At 40.7% G+C, this 22467-nt stretch overlaps 2 protein-coding genes across 6 annotated transcripts in view; both read right to left on the minus strand.

Moving 5' to 3' along the window:
- The window catches only part of NCALD (neurocalcin delta), a 447618-nt gene that overhangs the window by 171567 nt on the left and 253584 nt on the right, over positions 1-22467 (minus strand). The gene's annotated exons all lie outside the window — the stretch shown is intronic.
- On the minus strand, positions 19467-20231 carry LOC116813483 (phosducin-like protein 3). Its single transcript, XM_032760149.2, has one exon. The coding sequence runs from the start codon at positions 20184-20186 to the stop codon at positions 19467-19469; it is 720 nt and encodes a 239-aa protein (XP_032616040.2). The 5' UTR covers positions 20187-20231.

Genomic DNA, 22467 nt, shown 5'->3' on the forward strand with positions numbered 1-22467 from the left:
CTTCTCTGAGGCAGGCAGGAAATTTAAGTAGATACTATGGTCTGCACTGATGGGGACTGTGGAAATTGGAGAGCGAGTGCCTGGTCTAAACAGCTGCTTGTTGCTCAGCTGTTGTTGCCGTATTGGGAGTTCAAGCCTAATGATGTTTGGTATTCCCATTTTCAAAAGAAGTCAGGAAATGCAGATTTCTATGTAAATTTTTAAAACTTCTGAATTGTGTATGAGCCATACAAAATACATTTGCAGGCCAGTCAACATTACTCTGATCCAGAATATTGATTTGTGAGACAAGTTGTTTGTGAGGCAGCACTATATAGTAGTTAAAAGCACACATTTTAGAGCCAGACTGCCCATGTCCAAACCCTGGTCCCATCACTCACTACCTTTCATTTTACTTCTCTTTGCTTCAGTTTCCTCATCTGCAAAATAAAAATATCAGTATCTACCTCATAGGGTTTCATGAGCATTAAATAAATTAAAACCCATAAAGTACTTTCAATACTATCAGGCATTTAGTTACATGGTAAACAGGTGTTTAAAACATTTAAAACAAAAGTTCAAAGATAATAAACAAGGAAACAGAAAACCTCACACGCCAGCTTTGGAACCTTCTTGATGGCAGATCTATTAACATTTCTCCCTTTGGCTCGGATGAAAAGACATTTGGGAATAAAAGATCCCATAAAACTAAATGAGAAGAAGTGAAACACCTTCATTATGGCAATTTTGGTGTCAGAGCCTAAAAGACAGAGGGATCAAAATATCACAGTACTATAAAATCTGATGGTTTCATGTAGAAATGAGATTCAAGCTTATTAAAACGTATTTCTTTCTGGTGTTAATAACCCTTCACAAGACCTGGGCAATTTTGAAAGAAGGAAAGAAAATGGTTCTCCCTGTGGACAAGAAGAAACAAATCACTATTTAATTTTCTAATTTGGAGTGAACTAAGTTGATCCCTAGGTTAGGTTTTTGCGGGGATGCTGGGGCAGGGGAGTCCAGTGGAAAGCAATTGCTAGAGAGTAGTGCTTGTTCTTTGCTGACAGAAAAGGAACAGAGTGTGGAATGAAAACTCAATAGCCTCCTCTATTCTCAAGAGACAATTGACTTCCATCTGTTTAAACCTCCCCAGGGGACCCTGCTCCCCACTATTTCCACTTACTCTCCTTTCCACCAACCTAGGGTGACATTAAGAAAACCAAACCCATTTGAAACACAAGCTCTTACACATCAAAAGTCAGGGGAGAAGCCTGGTTGACCTGTAAGCCACTGCATGAGGCACAAAGATGCAAAAAGGAACTTTCAGGAACAACTGCTGCTCCGAGGACTCTATGTCAGATATAACATCTGCTTTGGCCCAAAAGTAGGCTTGAGCCCCAGAAGAGGAGGAATGTAAAGTATGTTTAAAATGTGAAACCTTTAGATCTACTTGCTCTTTACTCAGAAAGGAGAGAGTATTCCCTTGTGCCAACAAGGTCTCTCTGAGTTGTTTGCACTATTGGTAGCAGGTGCTGCCTGGGGTAGCTCTTATGGTCTGTGCTTGAAGTGTGCACCAGCTGCTGCCCTGGAGATGAGTGTTGGTCTCTGCATACAAGCAGCCACCTTTAAACAGATTAAATGACTCTTATGATGACAGCTGTCTCACTCTACTTTCAAACTGGTTTTAATTTGGTTACTTGCAACCTATGACACCAAACAGCATTTTAGGGATGAATTGTGTTCCTGAAGTGCATGGGTCAGAAAGCTCCTACATTCACTTTCTTCTGTCCCTATACTTTTTCTCTCCCACTTGCTGCCTTTCCACTTCCCCTCATTTCCTGCATTCTAATACTCTATTGTCAAATTTTCCTGGTCTTGACAGCAAGTCTTTTCTTTTTCTTGATGCTTTATTCCTTCTAGCATAAGACCAGAATTGATCAATAGTTTATTTAAGTTCCAAACTGTATTTTACTGCTGAATAAACATATAGCTTTCCTAGACTCCCATGGAAAAAAAAATGGGACTTATGCTTAAATTCAGGGATAACACCCCAATTATCCTAAAGTATAACAACATATTTTGATATAACATCATATAGCTTTAAAAAAATTTCACAAAGTAACAGAGTAAGATTGGGCATCTGAATCACACGTTTAGGAATTTGCAACATTCATTCATCTTACACAATAAACCTCAATGAGTACCTACAAGTAGCATGCACTATTAGGTACTGGGGATACAGAGATCAATAATGCCATTGTGTTGGTCCAACTGGGGAAGACAGGCATGCCCACACAAATATAGCAGCGAAGGCAGGGTTGGGTTAGAAGTGAGCACAGTGCTTGGACACATGGGTCAGAGTCTCCTGATGAGGTTGCTGGGGAGGAAGAGGAGCGGAGGGAGGAAGAAGAGGAGTCAGAAAAGACACATGGAAACAAGCATGAAGAATGAGCAAGTGTCAGGCAGTCAGACGGGACCAGTATCCCTAACAGGAAGAAGAGTAGTTGCAAGTAATGGAGAGGGAGTACACCCTCTTCTCTTCTAGACACTTAGGAGGATAATACCCCATCCTCTTGATATTGGATAGGGCTATATGACTAGCGCTAGCCAGTGAGTTGTGAGCAGAAGTGATATTTGTCACTTCTAGGCCAGAGCACGAGATTGCTCATGTGAGATCCCTCAGTCTTACCTTCTCCTGGAAGTGAATCATCATAAGAAGAGAGGAAGCCTAGAATGTTGAGTGTACATCTAAATGATCAATTTCAGAGAGTCACTTGTACCCATAGAGGATTTCATGTGAGTGAGAAATAAACTTTAGTTTCAATAAGCCACTGAGATTTGGGGGGCTGTTCGTTAGAGCAGCATAATATAGTCAATCCTGATAGAAATGGCTACATTTAAAGACATGGATATACTCAAGAAATTGAATCTCAAGTTTAGAGGGGATGATAATAAGAATTTGCAATGATCATCACACATCTTGATAGAGATGCATCAGGGCCTCAGATGGAAGGTAGAGTACAAGTACATAGGTGGAAAATGACATTATGGGTGTAGAGAAAACATGAAACCTAAGACAAAAATCAGAGGGAATAGGGATGATCCCCAGAACCAACAATGAGAAGCCAGAAAGACAGAAATAAAAAACAGTGGTGTCTTAGTAGCTCAATATCTTAACATATCCATTGTATTGTTGATGTCATGTTATTTGCTTCTAATTATAAGGTCTTACTAATCATTTTCCCTTCCTTTATTTGAAATCCATAGATTATCAAATATAGATATCTTCATGAACACTCATACTTCTTGCTGTGACACCCTCAGGGTTTAATCTCAGGGTGTTGGTGGGTTTCATACTCACCTCTGCAGGACACCAGGGGTTCCCTGGAGGCAGCTTTGGAAGAGGAAAAGATGAAGAATGGGATCTAAGCCCCAACCCTGGATCAACTACAGCAGCTCTGATCTTGCATGTTTCTTGTTTTGTTTGTTTATTTTTGTTTGGTTTGGTCCTTTCTAAGACAGGGTCTTGCTCTGTCACCCAGGCTGGAGTGCAATAGTGTAATCTTGACTCACTGCAACTTTCACCTCCCAGGCTCACGTAAATTCTCCCACTTCAGCCCCCAGAGTGGCTTGGACCACAGGCGCATGCCACCATGCCTGGCTAACTTTTATATTTTTCTTTGAGATGAGGTTTCTCTATGTTGCCCAGGCTGGCCTTGAACTCCTGGACTAAAGCCATCTGCCGACCTTGGCCTATCGAAGTGCAAAGACTCCTTTACTGTCATTTTTCACATGTCCGAGCCACCACGCCCAGCCTGATCTTACATGTTTCTACATGGGCTTATGTGTAAGATTTTATTTGAAGAAATGGTGCTGCTATTAAGAAAAAAAAAAGAAAACTGCTAGTCTAAGTGAACTAAAATATCAGAGCTTATTTATATAAATATGAAAACTTATGGTATACTTAACGAGCCAATAAAATATCCTCTATGGTAGAAAATCCTCCTCCTTAGCAAGGTATAAAGGATCCCCTGGAATCCAGGCTCATCCTACTTACCCAGCCCCATAGCTTGCTGCTCTCCACAAAGCCAGATCCAATCCTCAAACACATCATAGCCATTCACAGTGCCACATCACGGCACACACACAGGTTGCTTATGATGTCCTGACTCCTTCTGCTCCTGGCAAATTGCTGCCTCTCCATTAGGAGCCATTCAGATGCCCACCTTTGATACAGCCTTATCTACTTTGACTATCTTCCCCACTCCTCAGGTAAACTATTCCTTCCAGTGTGCATACACTCACAGCACTTCACTAATACGTCTGGTATATTATATATGTGACTCTCTTCCCCACCGTGCTGTGAGCTCTTTTACCTCTAATCCTAAGTGTCCACTGAGTAAATGAAGATAATTCCAGAACTGCTTATGAACCAAGCATTGCTACCATAAGGTTGTATCATAGTAACATAGTGAATAAATAATAGGATGTTAAGATTTGCTTCAAATTTTAACTTTCACTGAGTATATAACACTGTCCATCTTCCTCCTCTAACTCTGTCTCCTTTTAGATTCACAGTTCTTTTGATTGAGATAGTTTCAGTAAGACCTATTTGGGAGCACAATTTCTCAGTTTCTCTTTGGCATGAATTTCCAACATGGCTTCCATCCCAAACACAGTCTAATACTGACACAGCCAAAAAGGCACAGATGCGCATATCTACTTACTCAAAGGCATTCTGACTTCTCTCTCCCACAGAACTCTGACTTTTCACTGAGTTTAGTCTTCAAGCATAAAGCCCAAAGAAATAATATAATAGGGGCTTCAGACTTCTTTGCTAATACCATTGATCCTTCTAGCACACCTCCAGACAGCACCTTTGGTTTGCTCTGCTATTTCCAGAGGAAAAGAAGGCAGAGATTTGCATGCAGAAGAGGACAGCAATTCAAAGTCTGGTGATTGCTGAAGCAGGGGGAGATGTCAAGTCAATGGAAGTAAAAGAAGGAGAACAAGATAGAGTTCTTTCTTCTTTCAACATCAATGATTAATTCAGCTTTGGAGAGTTTTGGGGGAAATTATAAGTTAATTAAATTAAAGCAATTAATAAGGTGGCCAACCTGTTTTGGTTTGCCCAAGACTTTCTTGGATTTAGTATTGAATATTCCACATCCCAGAAAACTGTTAGCCCCAGGCAAACCAGTTCACCATAGCAATGAGATATAAAATATTTCCTGACAAATTAGCAAAGATACAAATATATACTTATAACACCTAGTGTTAGCAAGGATGCAGAGTAATGAGCACTGACATTGTCAATGGGATAGATATTGATTCAGTCTTTTTGGAGAGCAATTTGGTTAAAACAACAAAACCCTTACCACCATATATACAAACTTCATGTTAAAAACGGCAAATTAAATAAACTCATTGGTATCGTTTCCCAGCCAAAACTCTAATAAAATGACAGTAAAGGAATGTAAAAATTTAAATACACACACAAAAGAGGATGAAGAAGAGATAACATCAAAAGAGAGATATCAACAAAATTTCAGAAAATGGAAAGCAGTTTCACACGTGGTTGGATTTACAGAGTGGAGCAAAACTGAAATTAACCATCTGCAGTGATTGAAGTCAATGATTTGTCCTTCAAAAGCCAGAAAAAGCTCAGGAACTAGAGGCACCAGATACCTCTGAAAATAAAGGTGAGAGGTGGAACTGAAAACAAGAAGGGTGATAAAAAGGTAGTTAGAAAGCATTTTTGTTCCAACACACTCTTCTCTACCCCACAGCTAGGCAACTTCCTCCCGTATCCCAGCCTGATACTGGAGGTTTACTCACAAAAGACTGAACCAGGGAGGTTCTGAACGAAAGGCACAGCAGGGAGTGAGAGTAAGACCAGAGGCTGAAAATGGGATTCACAGTTCCCATCCTGTACTCAGCATCTAGAATGTCAGCAGCCTGGCAAAATATTGGAGGATTTCTCTTGGAAGAAATAGAATAGCCCTAGCGAAAAGTCTACAGTACAGATATTTATGGGTTCCTCAACAAAATGAACAAGTGTCTGGATGATAGCCCCACAGAGAATCCCAAGGAGCTCCATTCCTGCACACACAGCTTCCAATGAGCTTGTTAGTGTAGTGCACTTAATTATGAATGGAAAACAGAATGACCAGATATTTGAGAGCAATCTCCAAAGAAAAACATGCAACAAAACAAGAGGAGAAATGAACTTGGAAGAAACAAAAAATGTCAGAGGCACAAAAAATTTAACAATTGTGATGGTTAATACTGAGTGTCAACTTGATTGGATTGAAGGATGCAAAGTATCATTTCTGGGTATGGCTGGGTAAGGATGTTGCCAAAGGAGATTAACATTTGAGTCAGTGGACTGGGAGAGGCAGACCCACCCTCAATCTGGGTGGGCACCATCTAATCAGCTGCCAGCATGGCTAGAATAAAGCAGGCAGAAGTTGGAAGGACTAGGCTTGCTGAGTCTTCTGGCCTCATTTTTCTCCCATGCCAGATGCTTCCTGCCCTCGAACATCAGACTTCAAGTTGTTCAGCTTTTGGACTCTTAGACTTACACCAGTGATTTGCCAGGGCCTCTTGGGCCTTCAGCCACAGACTGACGATTACACTGCCAGCTTCCCTACTTTTAAGGTTTTGGGGTTTGGACTGGCTTCCTTTCTCCTCAGCTTGCAGACGGCCTATTGTGGGACTTCACTTTGTGATCATGTGAGTCAATTCTCCTAATAAACTCCCCTTCATATATACATATATCCTTTTAGTTCTGTCCCTCTAGAGAACCCTGACTAAGACAATGATCATTAATAGCCTCAGAAAGGCATAAAATACTATATCCATGACCAAGAATAGGAGGCTAGATAAAGACCCCTTAGCAAATTAACAAAGAGATTCTAGAAGCTAAATGTATGATAGCAGAGATTTTTTAAGTTTAATAAACAATTTTGGAGACACAATTTAAGAAATCTTCCTACACATAGCATAAAAAGAAAGAAAAGAAGTGTGAGGAAGAAGAACAGAGAGAAAGGATAAGAAGAGTAGTGCATTAAACCAAGATGTCCTTGTTCTATTATGAACAATAGAAATTCTGGAAGAGAAAATATCAGCATGTTCCCAAAACAGTAACATAAGAACATTTCCCAAAACAAAGGGCATAAGTTTCCAGACTGAATATACCTGTATGCCCAAAGGCCTGGCACAATACATTTTTAAAAGACCCCAATAGGGAATATCATTGTGAAATTTTTAGGATGTCAGAGATAAAGAGCAGATTCAAAAGTTTCTAGAGATACATGATAGGTTATAATTTTTTAAAGGCTTAGAAATCAGAATTGCATTTTTGAAACTTTTCAAAAGCAGCATTGTACTTAAGAAGACCATGGAACATTGTCTTCAAAATGTTAAGAGGAAATGATTTCCAGTGAAGAATTATATTCCAAGCTAATATTGAAATCAAGAACTGGACCATGATAAATATCTTTTCATACATGCAAGTATTAAAACTTAGCTCCAATGCATGCTTTCTTAAGCTGCTGCCTCAGGAAACTACCGGAGATTAGGTTCTATAAAAACAAGGATTAAAACTTGGAAAGACAAGGACATGAAGGCTATAGAGGACATCCAACACAAGAAACAAGGGAATCCTCCAAAGATGATGATGAAGTGGATTCTCAGAACAAAAGTATGTAGTAGGTTTAGAGAATAATCACTCCTGATTGACACAGGAGAGCAGAGAGTTCCATAAAGACAGCTCCAAGAAACACACGAGCAAGAAACCACTAGAGCCCCAGAAATGTTGACCTTTACTGAGAAAATTGTTCTGCTCTCCTGGAGCTGTAGCCGTTGGCAATTAAGTCCAGGAGAATAAAAAAGTTGTACAAGAAAGGAAATGTAAGCATCACATGTATCCATGTGGCTCATATGTTAGCTATAAGGAGTCAACCATAATGACATAAACAGTGAATATTGTTTTAACCCATAATTGTGATAGTATTATATTGGGAAGATGGGAGTAAGAGAAGGTGTGCAGTGGAGAATTGAGGGAGAGCTGGGGAATGGGGGAATGAGAGGAGCTAAATCATCATCTTCCATTATAAGGAGATTGTGTCAAAATTGAAAAATCGAGAAGCAGCAGTGTATGCAGATTGTTTAGAAATATGGAGGCAGTGGTGGGCTATAACTGCCCGTACTGACCCCTGAAAGCTGAATGTTAAATTTTTAGAAATTTTGCAAGCTGGTTGTTAAACAAAGTCATTATTTAGACTTAAATTATGTAAGCTTATGGTTAAATAAATTATATTTAAAAGCCAAGGTAATACATTTAAAAACTCATCACTCCTCTAGAATTGGAAACGCAAGGAAAGGATTCTCCCTTAGAGTCCCCAGAGGGAACCAGCCCTGTCTACACATTGATTTCAGCTCAGCGCGTCTGTTTAGACTTCTGACGCCCAGAATTGTAAGATAGTAAATCTGTGTTACTTAAATCATTAAGTTTGTAGTAATTTGTTATACTAGCAAAAGAAAACTAATATGGGCAACTTTGTTCCTCTTGATTTGGGTTGTCCGTGGAGCTGAAGGGGAGGAAACTGAGAGATCCCTGGCCCAGGGGAAGTTGATCGTGGAGCTCGCTAAATTCTTGCCACCCTCTGAGTCAGTGGGGTTTCTCAGCTTACACTGGGAGAGACCGCTGTGGCTCTAGCTATCAGACCACACTATATACAGAACGGCTAAAAACATGGGTGGAACACACAGGTAGGAGGAGCAGGGGGAACAAAGACCTCATGAATAATCTGGAAGACATAGTCTGAGCAAACCAAAATAAATATTTTAAGCCCATATGCGTGATATTAAAAAAAAAAAGCGAAAACAAAACAGCTCACCAAAGTATACAAGTGCCCTACCTCAAGAAAAGTAAACATGAAAATTACAATCTAAAAGAACAAATATATCCAATGGTAATGAATCATTAGACGGCTCTGTGTTGAGCACCTGCTATAAAAGATAGCCTTAGGTTTCTATTGTGTTCTCTCATATGTTATTGCATTTCTCATATGTATGATTCCATTTGAGACCCTATGCATTCGTAAGATAGGAAGGCAGATGAGAAAATTAATGTTCACCAAAAGTAGGTGCTTTGTCAACATAAGTTAGCTGTTAAGGCTGCATGTGTTCCTGGGTCTCTACTTCATGTCCAGGTACTGTTTATTTTTTCACTGTACAGTGCTGCAGTAAATGGAAGATACATTTCCTTGCCCTCAGGGAACTTGCAATCATTCATATCACAATTATATAACTGTCATTTAAAATAATAATAATAATTCCACAAGTCTGCAAAAGGATTCATCACCAGGCTGCCCTTAAGTAGTAAACAAGACTGTTGCATTCCATGATACCACCAAGTATTCATGTACAGGTTTTGAACTACCATGTCTGACAAAGAATTAGAAGTTACTGTGACTTAAAATCAATCCAAAACAAGGGATTGACTTTCACAGATATTACAATATCGGTTAATAAAGAAATGAATAAAATTATAAAAATTTTAGTTGCAGTTTTTCAGGAACACAGTTTCTATTTAAAGTAAACCTACACAATAATTAATAAACTACTTACAGCAATTATGATATTTTCTAAGACTTACAGGATTTCCCTTAATCAAGTTTGAGGCCACAGGCACAACTTTTTTTTAGGAGCTGGTTCCAAATGAATGGTGCTTTAATTATGATCCATGAAGCCTCCTTAGTCTTAATCTTTCAAAGTCTTGGACAAAAGTTAGAAAACGTTTAGCATGTGCTTCACTTTGCTATGCTTTTTTCTAAAAGCAAACTATTCAAATTACAAGCAAATAGTAACTAGTGATTAATATCTAATAGCATAATAAAGGAGGAACTCAATTTTAACTAAAATTTTCAAAAATGACAAATATCCAAGTACAGCTGTGTACATTTCTCACTGACATTGATTGCTGCCATTTATCATTTAATCTTATGCTAGTTTTCTCTAACAGGGACAAATAGAAAATCCCTCCCTCGTTTGGGGAAGAGTCAGTTAGGTCACATGCCCTGTCCTCGGCTCCCTGGGATGAGTGCTACGTGACTAAAGAAAAATTTTTCCAGCTTTCTCTGACAGCTGACTTCACTCCCTTTTTTTTTTTTTTTTTTTTCCCTGTGAGACGGAGTCTCACTCTGTCGCCCAGGTTGGAGAGTGCAGTGGTGCCATCTCAGCTCACTGCAAGCTCTGCCTCCCGGGTTCATGCCTTTCTCCTGCCTCAGCCTCTCAGCCTCCTGCGTAGCCGGGACTACGGGCTCCCGCCACCAGGCCCAGCTAATTTTTTTGTATTTTTTAGTAGAGACGGGTTTTCACCGTGTTAGCCAGGATGGTCTCGATCTCCTGACCTCGTGATCCGCCTGCCTCGGCCTCCCAAAGTGCTGGGATTACAGGCGTGAGCCACCGCACCCAGCCCAGCTCACTCCCTTTTAAAAAGGCATTACTAATAATACGCATTTGTTAAGCACTTACTGTCTCGCAAGCACTCTGCTACAAACTTTTACATATTATTTCATTTAATCTTCACAACAACCCCAATGAATCAGGAGTTTCTGTCATCTTCAGACGTGAAGGCCCAGGAAGAAAAGTCAAGTGTGTAAGTCCTCACAGCTCCTGAGGTTAAATAAATTATATTCAAAAGCCAAGGTTCTGAAATCAAATCCAAGCAAGCTGACCCTAGAGCCTCTTTCTCCACACTGTGTGCTCACCTCCCCAGAACTCCCACCCAGCTCCCAAACCTCCTCCTCACTCCATCGCCTTCTCATTTCCTTTCATCTGGGAATCATTCTCACAGTGCGAGGTGTGGTATGGAGGAGGACCGGAGCCTATCTCATCTGTGACTATTTTCTTATCAACCTTGGGGTTTTTCTTTGGCCAACTAGATTTACCCACTCAATCCGGATATTGGTTCTGTAACTGCAGGAATGAGGTTTCTCTCCATTTGCCAACTTGGCCTCTGCCAAAGTCTTGCTTTCAATTTTTAAAAAAGATTGTGTCACCTCTATCCCCTCCCCTCTCTTTTTGAAATGTTTTAAGCCATGTTTCTCACTTTTTTTTTTTTTTTTTTTTTTAACCCAGGCTTCCTCTGTCATCATCTGCCTTCTCCCACCAGCCAGGGGGATTTAGGCTGGCATTCCATTCTTTGGTTGGTATTCTTAAAATAATAGGGGATTGGAAATTTAGAGATGCTTCCGTGGGAGGGCAGGTCTCCATTCCTGCGTTGAATGAAATTCACTTCCTTATCATTCCACATATTAATATCATATCAGGTAACCACTAAATGCTTTGAAAAACACAAAAGCACTTTGAGAGGCTAGAAAGCTATGGGTGAGAGCGGGGAGGACTATTTCAGACAGGGGTACAGGAAGGGCTCTCTGAGGCAGTGACATTTGACAAAGATCTGGATGAAATGCGGGAGTGAGTAGTGTGACTGCTGGGGGAAGACTTACTTGGCAAAAAATGGCAAACCAGGGTTGTGGTTTAAGCAGTTAGGGAGGGGAGCTTTTAAAAAATGCTGATGCCTGCTTTGCATCCCTGAGCAATGAACTTAGAATTCCAAGCAGATGGGGCCTGGGCATTAGTGTGTTTTCAAATCTCCCCACGTGATTCTAACATGCAACAGAACAGAGAACTACATTAACCAACAATCAGAACAGCACCTTATAATCAGATAGTATTATATACTTTCCAAAGCATTTACATGTCCTGTATATAATTTCAGTTAAGCTCAATCAATCTCTAAGACACTTAAAGCAAGTCTACTTACTGCCATACGGTGGCTCAGAGAACATAAAACTTTGTGCTTCAAGTCCCCTGTGGAGTTGTGAGTTCCAGTTTCCTTCCAAGAGGCTAACTGTGTGCAAATGTGTCTACTTGACACACAAGGATATCAACAACCAACAACAAAGCAAGACCGTGACCTACAAAAGCCACAGTGCATGTGAGGGTGATGGAATGCCAGTGCTGATGAGGGCTGGTGGGATTAATTATGGATGCCTCCATGGAAAAGTAGAATCTTAAATGCTGACGGAGTAAAGGAGAGAGATCTGGAGACAGGAGGTGAGACAGGCATTTTAAGGTAACAAGAAACAGCATCTTCACAAAGACTTGACAAGAAAAGCCATATTTTATATGACCTGATAGGATTGTTCCAATTTTCTTTTCTTTCTTTCTTTCTTTCTTTTTTTTTTTGAGGCAGAGTTTCCCTCTTCTTGCCCAGGCTGGAATGCAATGGTGAGATCTTGGCTCACTGCAACCTCCGCCTCCCGGATTAAAGTGATTCTCCTGTCTCAGCCTCCTGAGTAGCTGGAATCACAGGTGTCAACCACTACGCCTGGCTAGTTTTTGGTATTTTTAGTAGAGACAGGGTTTCACCATGTTGGCTAGGCTGGTCTCGAACTCCTGACCTCAGGTGATCCACCCATCTCAGCCTCCCAAAGTGCTGGGATTACAGGTGTGAGCCACCACGCCCGGCCAGATTGTTCCAATTTTCTAGAAGGACAAAGAATACTTGTAATCTTTATCCGTCTTAAATGAAGGACTCGACACAGATTTGTTCGTGAGTTTATAACAGATTGGTTAGAATGATATTTTTATTATAAGTGCTCTCATCAGCAGATGGGACAGTTTAAGGACTCAACAAGAAGTGAGTTCTAGTTTCTCCCTGATCATGGACAGACATGCACACATGTGCATCTAAGATTATGTGTATAAATATTCTACATCCAGAATAAGAGAGATTTTGAATGATGAAAACTCACGTTTCTAATTTCATTGTAGCCAAAGACATATTTATCATTACTCCAAATCAATTTTATACCAAAGAACCAATCAAATAAAATGGTTTGAATTCCCTTTCCTGTTGTGTTTGTTGGAGTATGAGGCACAGAAGTCAAATCTTTTCCCTGAGTTTGTGTTTAGGAGGACTCCTGGAGGGCTATTGCTAGGCTCTCTTCTCCCTGCCTCACTGTCCTAGGGGAGAAGCAGTGTTTTCTCTAATCAGTCCTTTGGGGATAGAAACTAGGAATGTGGAGCCTCAGCCCTTCATCACTCAGTTTTTCTCTTTGGGGTGTCAACTGCCTGCAGGAAACATGGACACTTAAATGGTCCCAGTCTGTGCTTTAGGGAGGCAGGGTTTATACTGTGGAGAAAGCCACTGGGGTTTCCTTTCTCCTCTCTCTCTCTTTCTTTCCTCTCTCCTTCTGGGTGGCTGCAGTGGTAGTGTTTGTGCATGTGATATTTTTTCCACTTAGTGTGAATTCACAGGTCATGCTCTCCAGTATGGTAGGTTTACTGGATCCTGGTGTAACTGAAATCAAGATTTTCTCCACCTACCCTCCTTTACTCAGTGTCATTGTATTTCTGCTATTTGTATTTATTATACTTGACAATAATAAATACTTTGTTTGGGGAATATCCTTGTGCCTAAAATAATTTTTTAGGAGCCACAGGCTGTCTTATTTTTAATTTCAAGTGGATGGGGCTGGTTCTATAATAATCTTAGGTCAGTTATCAACTCTTCAGATGTATTAAAAAGTGATCCACTTGGGTGATCTTGTGTCTAACTCTACTTCCTAGTGCTTCAGTACTTGAGAGAACTACATGCATTCCAGGATGATAGCCAGGCTAGAGCTGTTGAAGGAGCCTCAGCTGTACCCAGGCACCAGAGTGTCCATCAGTCTAGCTGAGTCTACTCATATCAAAGTCTCCATTAACTTCTATGTTGCTAAAGCCAATGGTCAATTCTCAGCCTTCACCTCCCAGCGTCATTTGACACAGCTGTTCAGTACCTTCATGAAATGATTTCTTCTTCCTACCTTCCCAAATGCTTGTTCTCATTTTCCTTTGCTGGTTCCCCCTCATCCTCCTGATCTCTACATTGGAGTCACCCAGGGCTTAGGTCTAGAAACTCTTCTTTTTTCTGTCCACACATACTTTCCAGGTGATCTCATCCAGTCCTATGGCTTTAGATAAAATCTACATGCTGACAATTGCCAAATTTGTATCTCCAGTCTGGCTCCTCTCCCCTGAACTGCAGATCTATACCTTCAAATACCTACTCATCTACTTTGCATGTCTAATAGATGTTTAGGACTTAATATGTCCCCAGATTGCCCCTTGATCTTTCCTTCAAACTCTGTTTCCTTCCCAGTCATTCCTATTCTCATAACAGCAATTCCATTCTGGTTGTTCAAACCAAAACCATGGTGCCATTCATGACTTCTCTTCTCCTTATACCCCAGCCAGATACATGAGAAAATCCTGTTATATGAACTATCAAAACTGATCCAGAATCTGACCTCTTCTCATTACCACCATTTCTACCTCCAAATTTTAACACTAACAGCCATTCCCAGGGGTATTACAATGGCCTCCTAACTGGTGTCGCTAGTTCTGTCCTTACTCTCTTTAGCCTCTTCAGAATGCGGCAGCCAGAGAGGTCTGACTTAAACTTAAACAAGTCAGAGCATGTCACTTCTCTGCTCAAGATCTTCCAAGCACTCCCATCCTACTCAGAGTAAATGCCAGAGTTCTTATCTTTAAGAATCCTCCATGCTCTGGCTCCCTTTTCTGCTCTGACCACCACCTTCTACTATCCCCCATCTCTGTTCTCTCTGCTCCAGCCACTCTGGCCTTCCACTGTTCCTCAAGCACACCAGGCCACACCCAACACAGGCCTTTGTACTTGGCACTCCCTCATCCTGGCATGGTCTCCCACCAAGTATCTGCCAGGCTACCTCCCTCATTTCCTTCAGGCTTTTTCTCAAAAGTCACCTTCTCAATGGAACTATCCTTGGCCATTCTATCTAAAATTTCAAACTGCCCCTACCTTCAGTTTTCCTAGTTTTTTTCTCCTTAGCAATCATCACTACCTAAAATACTACATATTTCACTTGCTTATGTTGTTCCCTATCTAAATATCAACTCCATAAGGACATGGTTGCCTCTTATTCACCACTTTCCCCCCAGGACCTAGCACAGTGCCTGGTGTGCAGTAGAAGCTCCATAAATAATTGTCAAATGACTAAATGATGATGAAGCAACTTCTTAGAAATTTCTGAAGTAATTTTGAACTTCAGCTTTCTGATTGGAAATTTGATTCCTTTGGATTTTTAGCTCCACAGAAAAGCTTCCAATTTTGGACTTTAATTCCTTTGGACTTTAACTTTGGAATTTTCACTGGCAAGGGGATTTAATTTGTAGGCTTTATTTTTTGTCTGTGAAATTTATCATGGAAAAGGGTTTATACAAATTGAAGGCATTGCCATATCGTGGACATTTTATTAATATTTATCTTAAAGTTGTCATGTTATCTCCCTGCTGAATCTCTGATGAGCCTACTGAACAATGTGACATAATTAGGGATGAATTTTTCAGCTTTGGGTAATTTATTTAATGCACCATCTCTGAATTTGACATTGAAGTTCATTGTTCACTCATTCAATAAAATGTCATCTATGCCTAGGTATGCTGTGCTCATCCATTTGAACCAGGGGTCAGTTGCAAATTGAAGGGCTGAGAGCCATATCTGGTACCCCCCACCTTTTTTTTTTTTTGGCTTGCATATTGTTTAAAACAAAATGAAAATAGATTTTCAGTTTTGCTAAGATGTAGCAACACTGGGCCCCTTTCCCTGGCACTGTATTTCTACTGCCTCCTTTATAATGGACTGACAGTCTCCATTTGACCACAGCCCACCTCCAGGCATTCAATCATGCTGCTTGCCTAGCTGTTGGAGGAACACTGCTTATAGATGCCAGCACCTGGCCCCTGCTCTGGGCCTCTAGACTTAGAGGGCCCCACTTTCGCCTTTTTTTGTCTGTGCTCCTCCTCATGCATCAAGGAGCCTGAGAGCCCTGTGCCCACACTGAGCTTACATTGACCTTCTCCTAAACCCTGACAGCCTTCCAGGTACCAGGGATCCTGGAATTCCCTGTTCAATTGGTCTGAGCTGAAGCAGGAGAATAGGGTTGGGAGGCAGGGCACCTAAGGCTGATTCACGCTGACTTCCTAGAACTAAATCAAAAGGAAAACCCCAACTTTTCACACCTAAATAACAAAAGGACCAAAGGTTACTCCCTTTGCAAACCTCCCCCATTTCTGCCTGGCAGATGGAAAGTTGAAAGTACCTTTGATTAGTTGCTTTCTGCAACCAATCAGATGTTTGCATAGGAGCATAATTTTGTGACTACACTTCAGCCTCTGATTGGTTGCAGAAGGCAACTCCTTGACGCATGAGGAGAAGCACAGACCAAAAACAAGGCTTTCTGCAACCAACCAGACTGATCACAGGCCACTACTCCATCTGCATGGGGTGTATGCCAAGAGCCCGATGGAAAACCTTTAGAGGGTATTTGGACCCCAGAAGATCCTGTAACCAGGGTCCTTGAGCCACTGCATGGCCCGCTCCCACTCTGTGGAGTATACTTTCATTTTCAATAAATCTCTGCTTTCATTGCTTCATTCTTCTATTGCTTTGCTGTGTATTTTGTCTAATTCTTTGTTCAAAATGCCAAGAACCTGGACAAATTGCAGTCAAGACCCTCTACTGGTAACAGAGCCACTCCTAGGACCTGTGTGAGCCCTTGCCTGGGGAGGTCCTCCCAAGGGCAGACAAAACAGTTCTAAGTGTAGGGGGCAGTGATGCTAAAGGATGGGGCTGTAACAATGTGGGCCTGGAGAGTGCACACATGTGGTAGGCCTCCCAAAGACATCCACATCCTAGTTCCCAGGGCCTATGAATATGTTACCTTCTATGGTAAGGACACTTTACAAATGTGATTAAGTTAAGGTTCTCAGGATGGGAAGTTTATCCTAGATGATCTGGACAGGCCCAGTGTAATTACAAGAATCTTTCGAGAGAGGGAGGAGGATCAGAGTCAGTAGTAGGAGATGTGGTGATGGAAGTAAGAGGTTGGAGTGATGAGATAAAGGGGCTCTGAGCTAAGGAATGTAGGCAGCCTGGAGAGGAAGGAAAAAGCAAGAGAAGACATTCTCCCCATAGGGCATCCAGAAGGAATGCAGCCCTGCTGGGACCTTGATTTTAGACTCTGATCTTCAGAACCGCAAGATAATAAATTGGCGTGGTTTTAGGCCACTACATTTGTGGTTAATTTGTTACAGCATCTACAGAAAACTAATACAGCTTGATTGCATGGGAGTCCTGCCACAAAGAGCCAGGGATGGGAAGGGAAGACAAGGTGCGGGGCTGCAGGTTCCATCTGCCTCTTGCCTCGGGCACCCTAAAATATTAATTGATAACAATAAAAGCTCAAAGTCCTGTTTTAATAAAAGACTTAAACCAAAGTCTACACATGTATACTAACTTTTAAGTGTCATGTCTGTGCAATGACCAAAATTGTAGGTATTGTTAGCATAATGGCATTTAAGTAATCCTCCCATTTATGTATTTGTTATAAAATCATTCAGGAGTGTGTTACAAAGAACAATTTAATCCAATCATGATAAACCAGATGTAAGCAAGAAAAATATTTTATTGGGGCTTGATTTCATGTATCTTTTTGACAAGCTTCAAACCAAATTTCTCTGTCTCAAATTTATCAAATATTTACATGTGTTTTCTGTTCCCAGGAAACAGACACCATAATATTTTATTTTACAGTTTGAAAATTGAGGAAATTAAAAACAGAAAATACACTAGTTCATGAGCATGGGCACAATACTAATTCACCAGAAGAAGAGGGGACTCAATTAGATGTTGTGTTATTTCCAACTCAGCCTCCCATCACTCTCTTTACTTCACATTCTTAAAAATTTCTCATCACAAATACAACAACTTCAATAGTCTAGATATAAAGAAAAATGACTTTTTTTCTTACCTAAAGAGCAGTGTTAGAAATGAGTATTTCACAGAATGGACAGAACAAATACCTAATAAGAAAACCTTTTCCCATAGTTTCTGTCTTATCTTAGGGGATTCTGTTAAAGTTTGATTTGGCTGTACATGTACTCACCAAGGTCCCTTTGTTCACATAAAGTTCATATGAAACAAATAAACAAGAATAAAAATCACATAAAAGAGAGTACACTTAATAATCCTTTTTTTTCTGTTCTGATGATTTAAGTTGTTACTTTGTTTGAATCATTTCAGGAACCAGGCAAGGGTAGCAAAGTGGGCTGTGAAACACATTAACTCAGTGGCCCACACCCATGCAGTGAATTCCCTTCTGGAAGAGGCCAGCTCATCACTGCTGCTGAGATTCATGTACTCTACACAAAGGTCTGACTTAGTCAAAGCATTGACATAGTCTTGAAAATTCTGAAAAGTGAAAGATGGTCTATTTGTTTTGCTTTACTGGGGGCAAAGATCTGGAGAAATAGGATTTGGCCCACAGGTCAGCCTCTACAGAGACTCAAGAATAGAGAAGAGAAAATAAAGAGGGAATGAGGAAAGAAATAGTATCTCCCAAAAAGGTTCAAAAAGGGTTCAAGGGATTATGCTCTACCCTCCCCACCCCCGCAAAAAAAAAAAAAAAAAAAAAAAAACAGAATGTTCATGAGTTATCTAAAGAACATCTGGCCGAAATTGACCTGAAAAAATGTTATTTTAGATGAATGTTCTCTCAAGTCTGGAAAGAAACCAAAATCTTATTATAAATATCCTAGTTGAGGTTCTAGAAAAACAGTATATGAAACTGCATTTCATGTGCTTTGAGCACAATTTAATTCTTAGGTTTTTCCTAAATTCATCCCAGGAAACAGTAATTGATAGTATTCTTGGTGCAGCTTAACCAAGAGCTTCTTGTCTTTTGGCTGAATCTGTCCTATCTGCTGTATGGACCATACCTAGTTTCCTCAGAGCCTCCCAGTTCCTGTCCCCTTTTGGAAAGGATGGTAATGATATCAGCACTCCCTCTTAATGGGCACTATTTTTTAAATAGAAAAATCTGGAAAAACACAAAACAATACAGAAGTTTTTTCCAATCAGCCTTTGTGCAGCTGACTTGGCTCCTAACATACCTCCCTCCTCCTAATCAAAATTCTAGATTGGAACTCATCAGCTTTGACAGGGGCCCAGCACAATGCATGCTAGACCCCAACACAGTTCCCCTCAACAGGGCTGGGACCATCTGCAGGCACTTACTTCAGCTGTGTGCCAGGGGAGATGTTCCCAAACAGAGATATTTTAATCCTCTGGAATTCAGATTTTCATTTTTTTTTTTTTGCCATACCAATAGCTGGTTTTAATTTTTTTAGAGGAAATACTATAGTTTAAAAAAAAATTCTAAAATATTTAACAGAATTTCCAGCAATGATTATTTCTAAAATGTAAAGATTTGAAACATAATTTATACAAAACTAAAAACCAGAAGGATTCATTCTTGCTTTTTCTTTTTTTCAAAAAAATCCAGACAATTTGTCACAAGAAAGTTCAGCATGTGATAGCAGCTGCAGCCTCAGTCACCTTCGGAATCACTGTCCCTCCTCATGGGGACAGAGCTCTGCACTGAGGACAGCAACACATCTTCAATCAGCTTCTTAGGGTTTTCCTCCAAGTCTGTCTTAATTGCTCCAGATTCAGACAGTTTCCACCCCAACTCATCTCTTGTCAGGTTCATGCCACCAAACACCAGAGGACCGATCAACTGAGTCTTGATGTCTCCTTCCAGGTAAACAAATATCATCGGCAGATTCCTATCAGGATAATTGGGTATGCAGATTGTTGAATTGGCTTTGATAAATTTGACATCAGGAAACTTCCTGGCAAGTCCACTGAGGTGCTGATTTATCAGGGCACAGAGGGGAATTCCTTGTTTGTAAAGGTGCAAGACGACCCTCAAGCCCTCACCAGCTTTGGTAACTTCTTGAACATAATACTTCCCTGAGATCCCCAAAACTTCTCCAAATTTATCCTTCAGTTTAATTGCTTTCCACTCAGCGAGTCTCTGCCATCTGTACATTTCAATAGCATGTTCATCCTCCTCATTAAACTCGTCTTCATGATCCTCCAGCTCTTCCAAAGTCATATCTTTGTATGTTGTCACCACTGACTGCTGAAGGATGCACTGCTCCTCTTCTGCCTCCTCTTCCAATTCTTTTAGACTTTCCTTGGTGGGTAAGACGCCCTTCTTGTCTAAGATGTCATTCCACTCAGTGTCTGTGTTGGGGTCCTGCATCTTGTTTCCAATCGTTAAAGCCAGTTGTGCTGGGGAATTCAGATTTTCTAAAAACATGTTTACAATTTAAATTTGGCTGACTCTTGCAGATATGTGGGCCTAAGTCAATCAAATCTATATCATGATAAAGCCTAAGTTCCTTCCCTTTCTTAATAAAGTATGAAAAGATGCTAGAAAAAGTCTACAGTCATTTCTAACTCTTTCTCTCTGGTAGCCTTAGATCCATCTTTCATGCCAAAACTATATGTCATGGAGGAGCTAACCTGTTTAGAGCATGATCCCAATAGCAGGAAGCGTATTGAAGAATATAATACTTCGGGCCTCCAAGCTGAGCCCCTGTGTGTATCTAATCAGTTCTCACATCATAAGAGAGAGAGACTCCGAAAGTCCAAAACGAGGAGGAAATGAGGATCTCTGCAAAGTCTCTCACCTTCCACTAATGCTTTGCTTCTGCGAGCAACTGCATTTCTCTGCAGTAGTTTTCCCCACCACTCCTCTCACTTTTCTGCTGCTTTATTTTACTTCAGTTAATTGCTCTTTCCCTTCAGCATGTTCTTTTGCCATTGACTTCTGTTTTTTAAGCCAGCAAAATACCTTTCTTTCCTCTTTCCAGCAGCCCTTGGCCTCCTGGGAAGGCTTAGTCATTTCTGCACTACATTCCAAACCAAAACAAAGTGAACAATCTCAAATGCCTTGGAAAGGGCTCCCTTAGATTTTCATTGAGAATGGCTTTTTCTTTACTCCCAAGGTCTAAGATCACTGGAAGAAGGACACTGAAGGCGGTGAAAGCTCCAGAGCTCTGTCCCTCACCTTCATGGTGATGTTTCCCAAAGTGTGCAAGGCAAACCATTGGAGTTACTCAAGACAATTTTAGCGGTACACAGTTATGGTGGATTATGGTTGTGTATTTATTTTCATGTGCTTTAGAAAAAAAGTATAGCTGGCATAACCAATTTCAAAGCTATTCACAGCTATAACTGCTGCTTAGGGCAAATGCAAGGTAAAATATAAAGAGGGAGTGGCTTAAAGAAAGACATTAAGTAAAAAATAATATAGATAGAATGTGATATAGTAAAAATCATGGAGATGGGACTTGAATGACAAAAGCCTGGGAAATGCTGCTTGATGGAAATGACTTGGACCTAGGAAGAATAGGACATGATGTCAGCTCTGGCTATACTGCCGCCCCCATTGCAAAGCCCTGAGCTTGGGGTAGATGGTGGGAAAGCAGCTGTTAGCCTATGAATCACCAGGCTAAGATTCACAATTTCACACCAGGGACCAAAAATACTCAGAAATATTTCTGAATGGATAAATCAACTTCATATTATGCTATAACCAAGGATAGCATTGCCATTAAATTTACAATTAGAAGCACCCTGATCCAAAATTCTTTCAGTGTGGAGGCTAAAGCCTACAAAGGTCACATGATTTGGCCCAGTTTCACCCCAGGAAATAGTAGCAGAACTAGAACTTAGACCTCAAACATGATTCATTCTAAATCTTTCTACTACATTTTGCTGCTAGATGTCTTTCATATGCCCCAACAGTCTTATCTACTCCTGAATATATCTAGCTAGATTTCACAGAGTAGTAGGAGATAAAATCAGAGCGGTAACATGGGGTGGGGGAGATTGAGTCAGAACCTGAAGGCCCGTTTGAGGACTTTCAGGAGGTTCAGCCCAAAGGTGGAGCTGATAGCTGTATCTAGACACTTAGAGAATTAGCAGTAAACAAAAGAGACAACAAACTTTTCCATTCTGAAGGTTTACATTTTAATGGAGGAGAAAATCTAGAATCTGAAGTTGCAAATCACCTATGTCTAAATGCCAAATAAGTAATGGCCCAGGATGATAGGATCCACACTGGGAAGGGTTTCCATGGGTTATTTGGCCAGCTGGGCTTTGATGACCTCTTTCAGCATTTCCCACACTTCTGCTATATCCCAACAACCAAAGGCCCCCAGCCGAACAGCTGCATTTTTCTTAATCAAAAAAAATTTTTTTTCTGAGAAAGGGTCTCCCCCTCTGTTGCCCAGGCTGGAGTGTAGTGGTACAATCATAGCTCACTGTAACCTCCAACTCTTGGGCTCAGGTGATCCTCCTGCCTCAGCCTCCTTCACAGCGAGGACTACAGGTATGCACCATCACATCCGGCTAACTTTTAAAAATTTTTTTGTAGAGACGAGGTCTTACTATGTTGCCCAGGTTGGTCTCAAATTCCTGGCCTCAAGTGATCCTCTTGCCTCAGCCTCCCAAAGCACTGGGAATACAGGCATGAG

Source organism: Hylobates moloch, unplaced genomic scaffold (assembly GCF_009828535.3).
Source record: "Hylobates moloch isolate HMO894 unplaced genomic scaffold, HMol_V3 SCAFFOLD_9, whole genome shotgun sequence".
NCBI lineage: Eukaryota > Metazoa > Chordata > Mammalia > Primates > Hylobatidae > Hylobates > Hylobates moloch.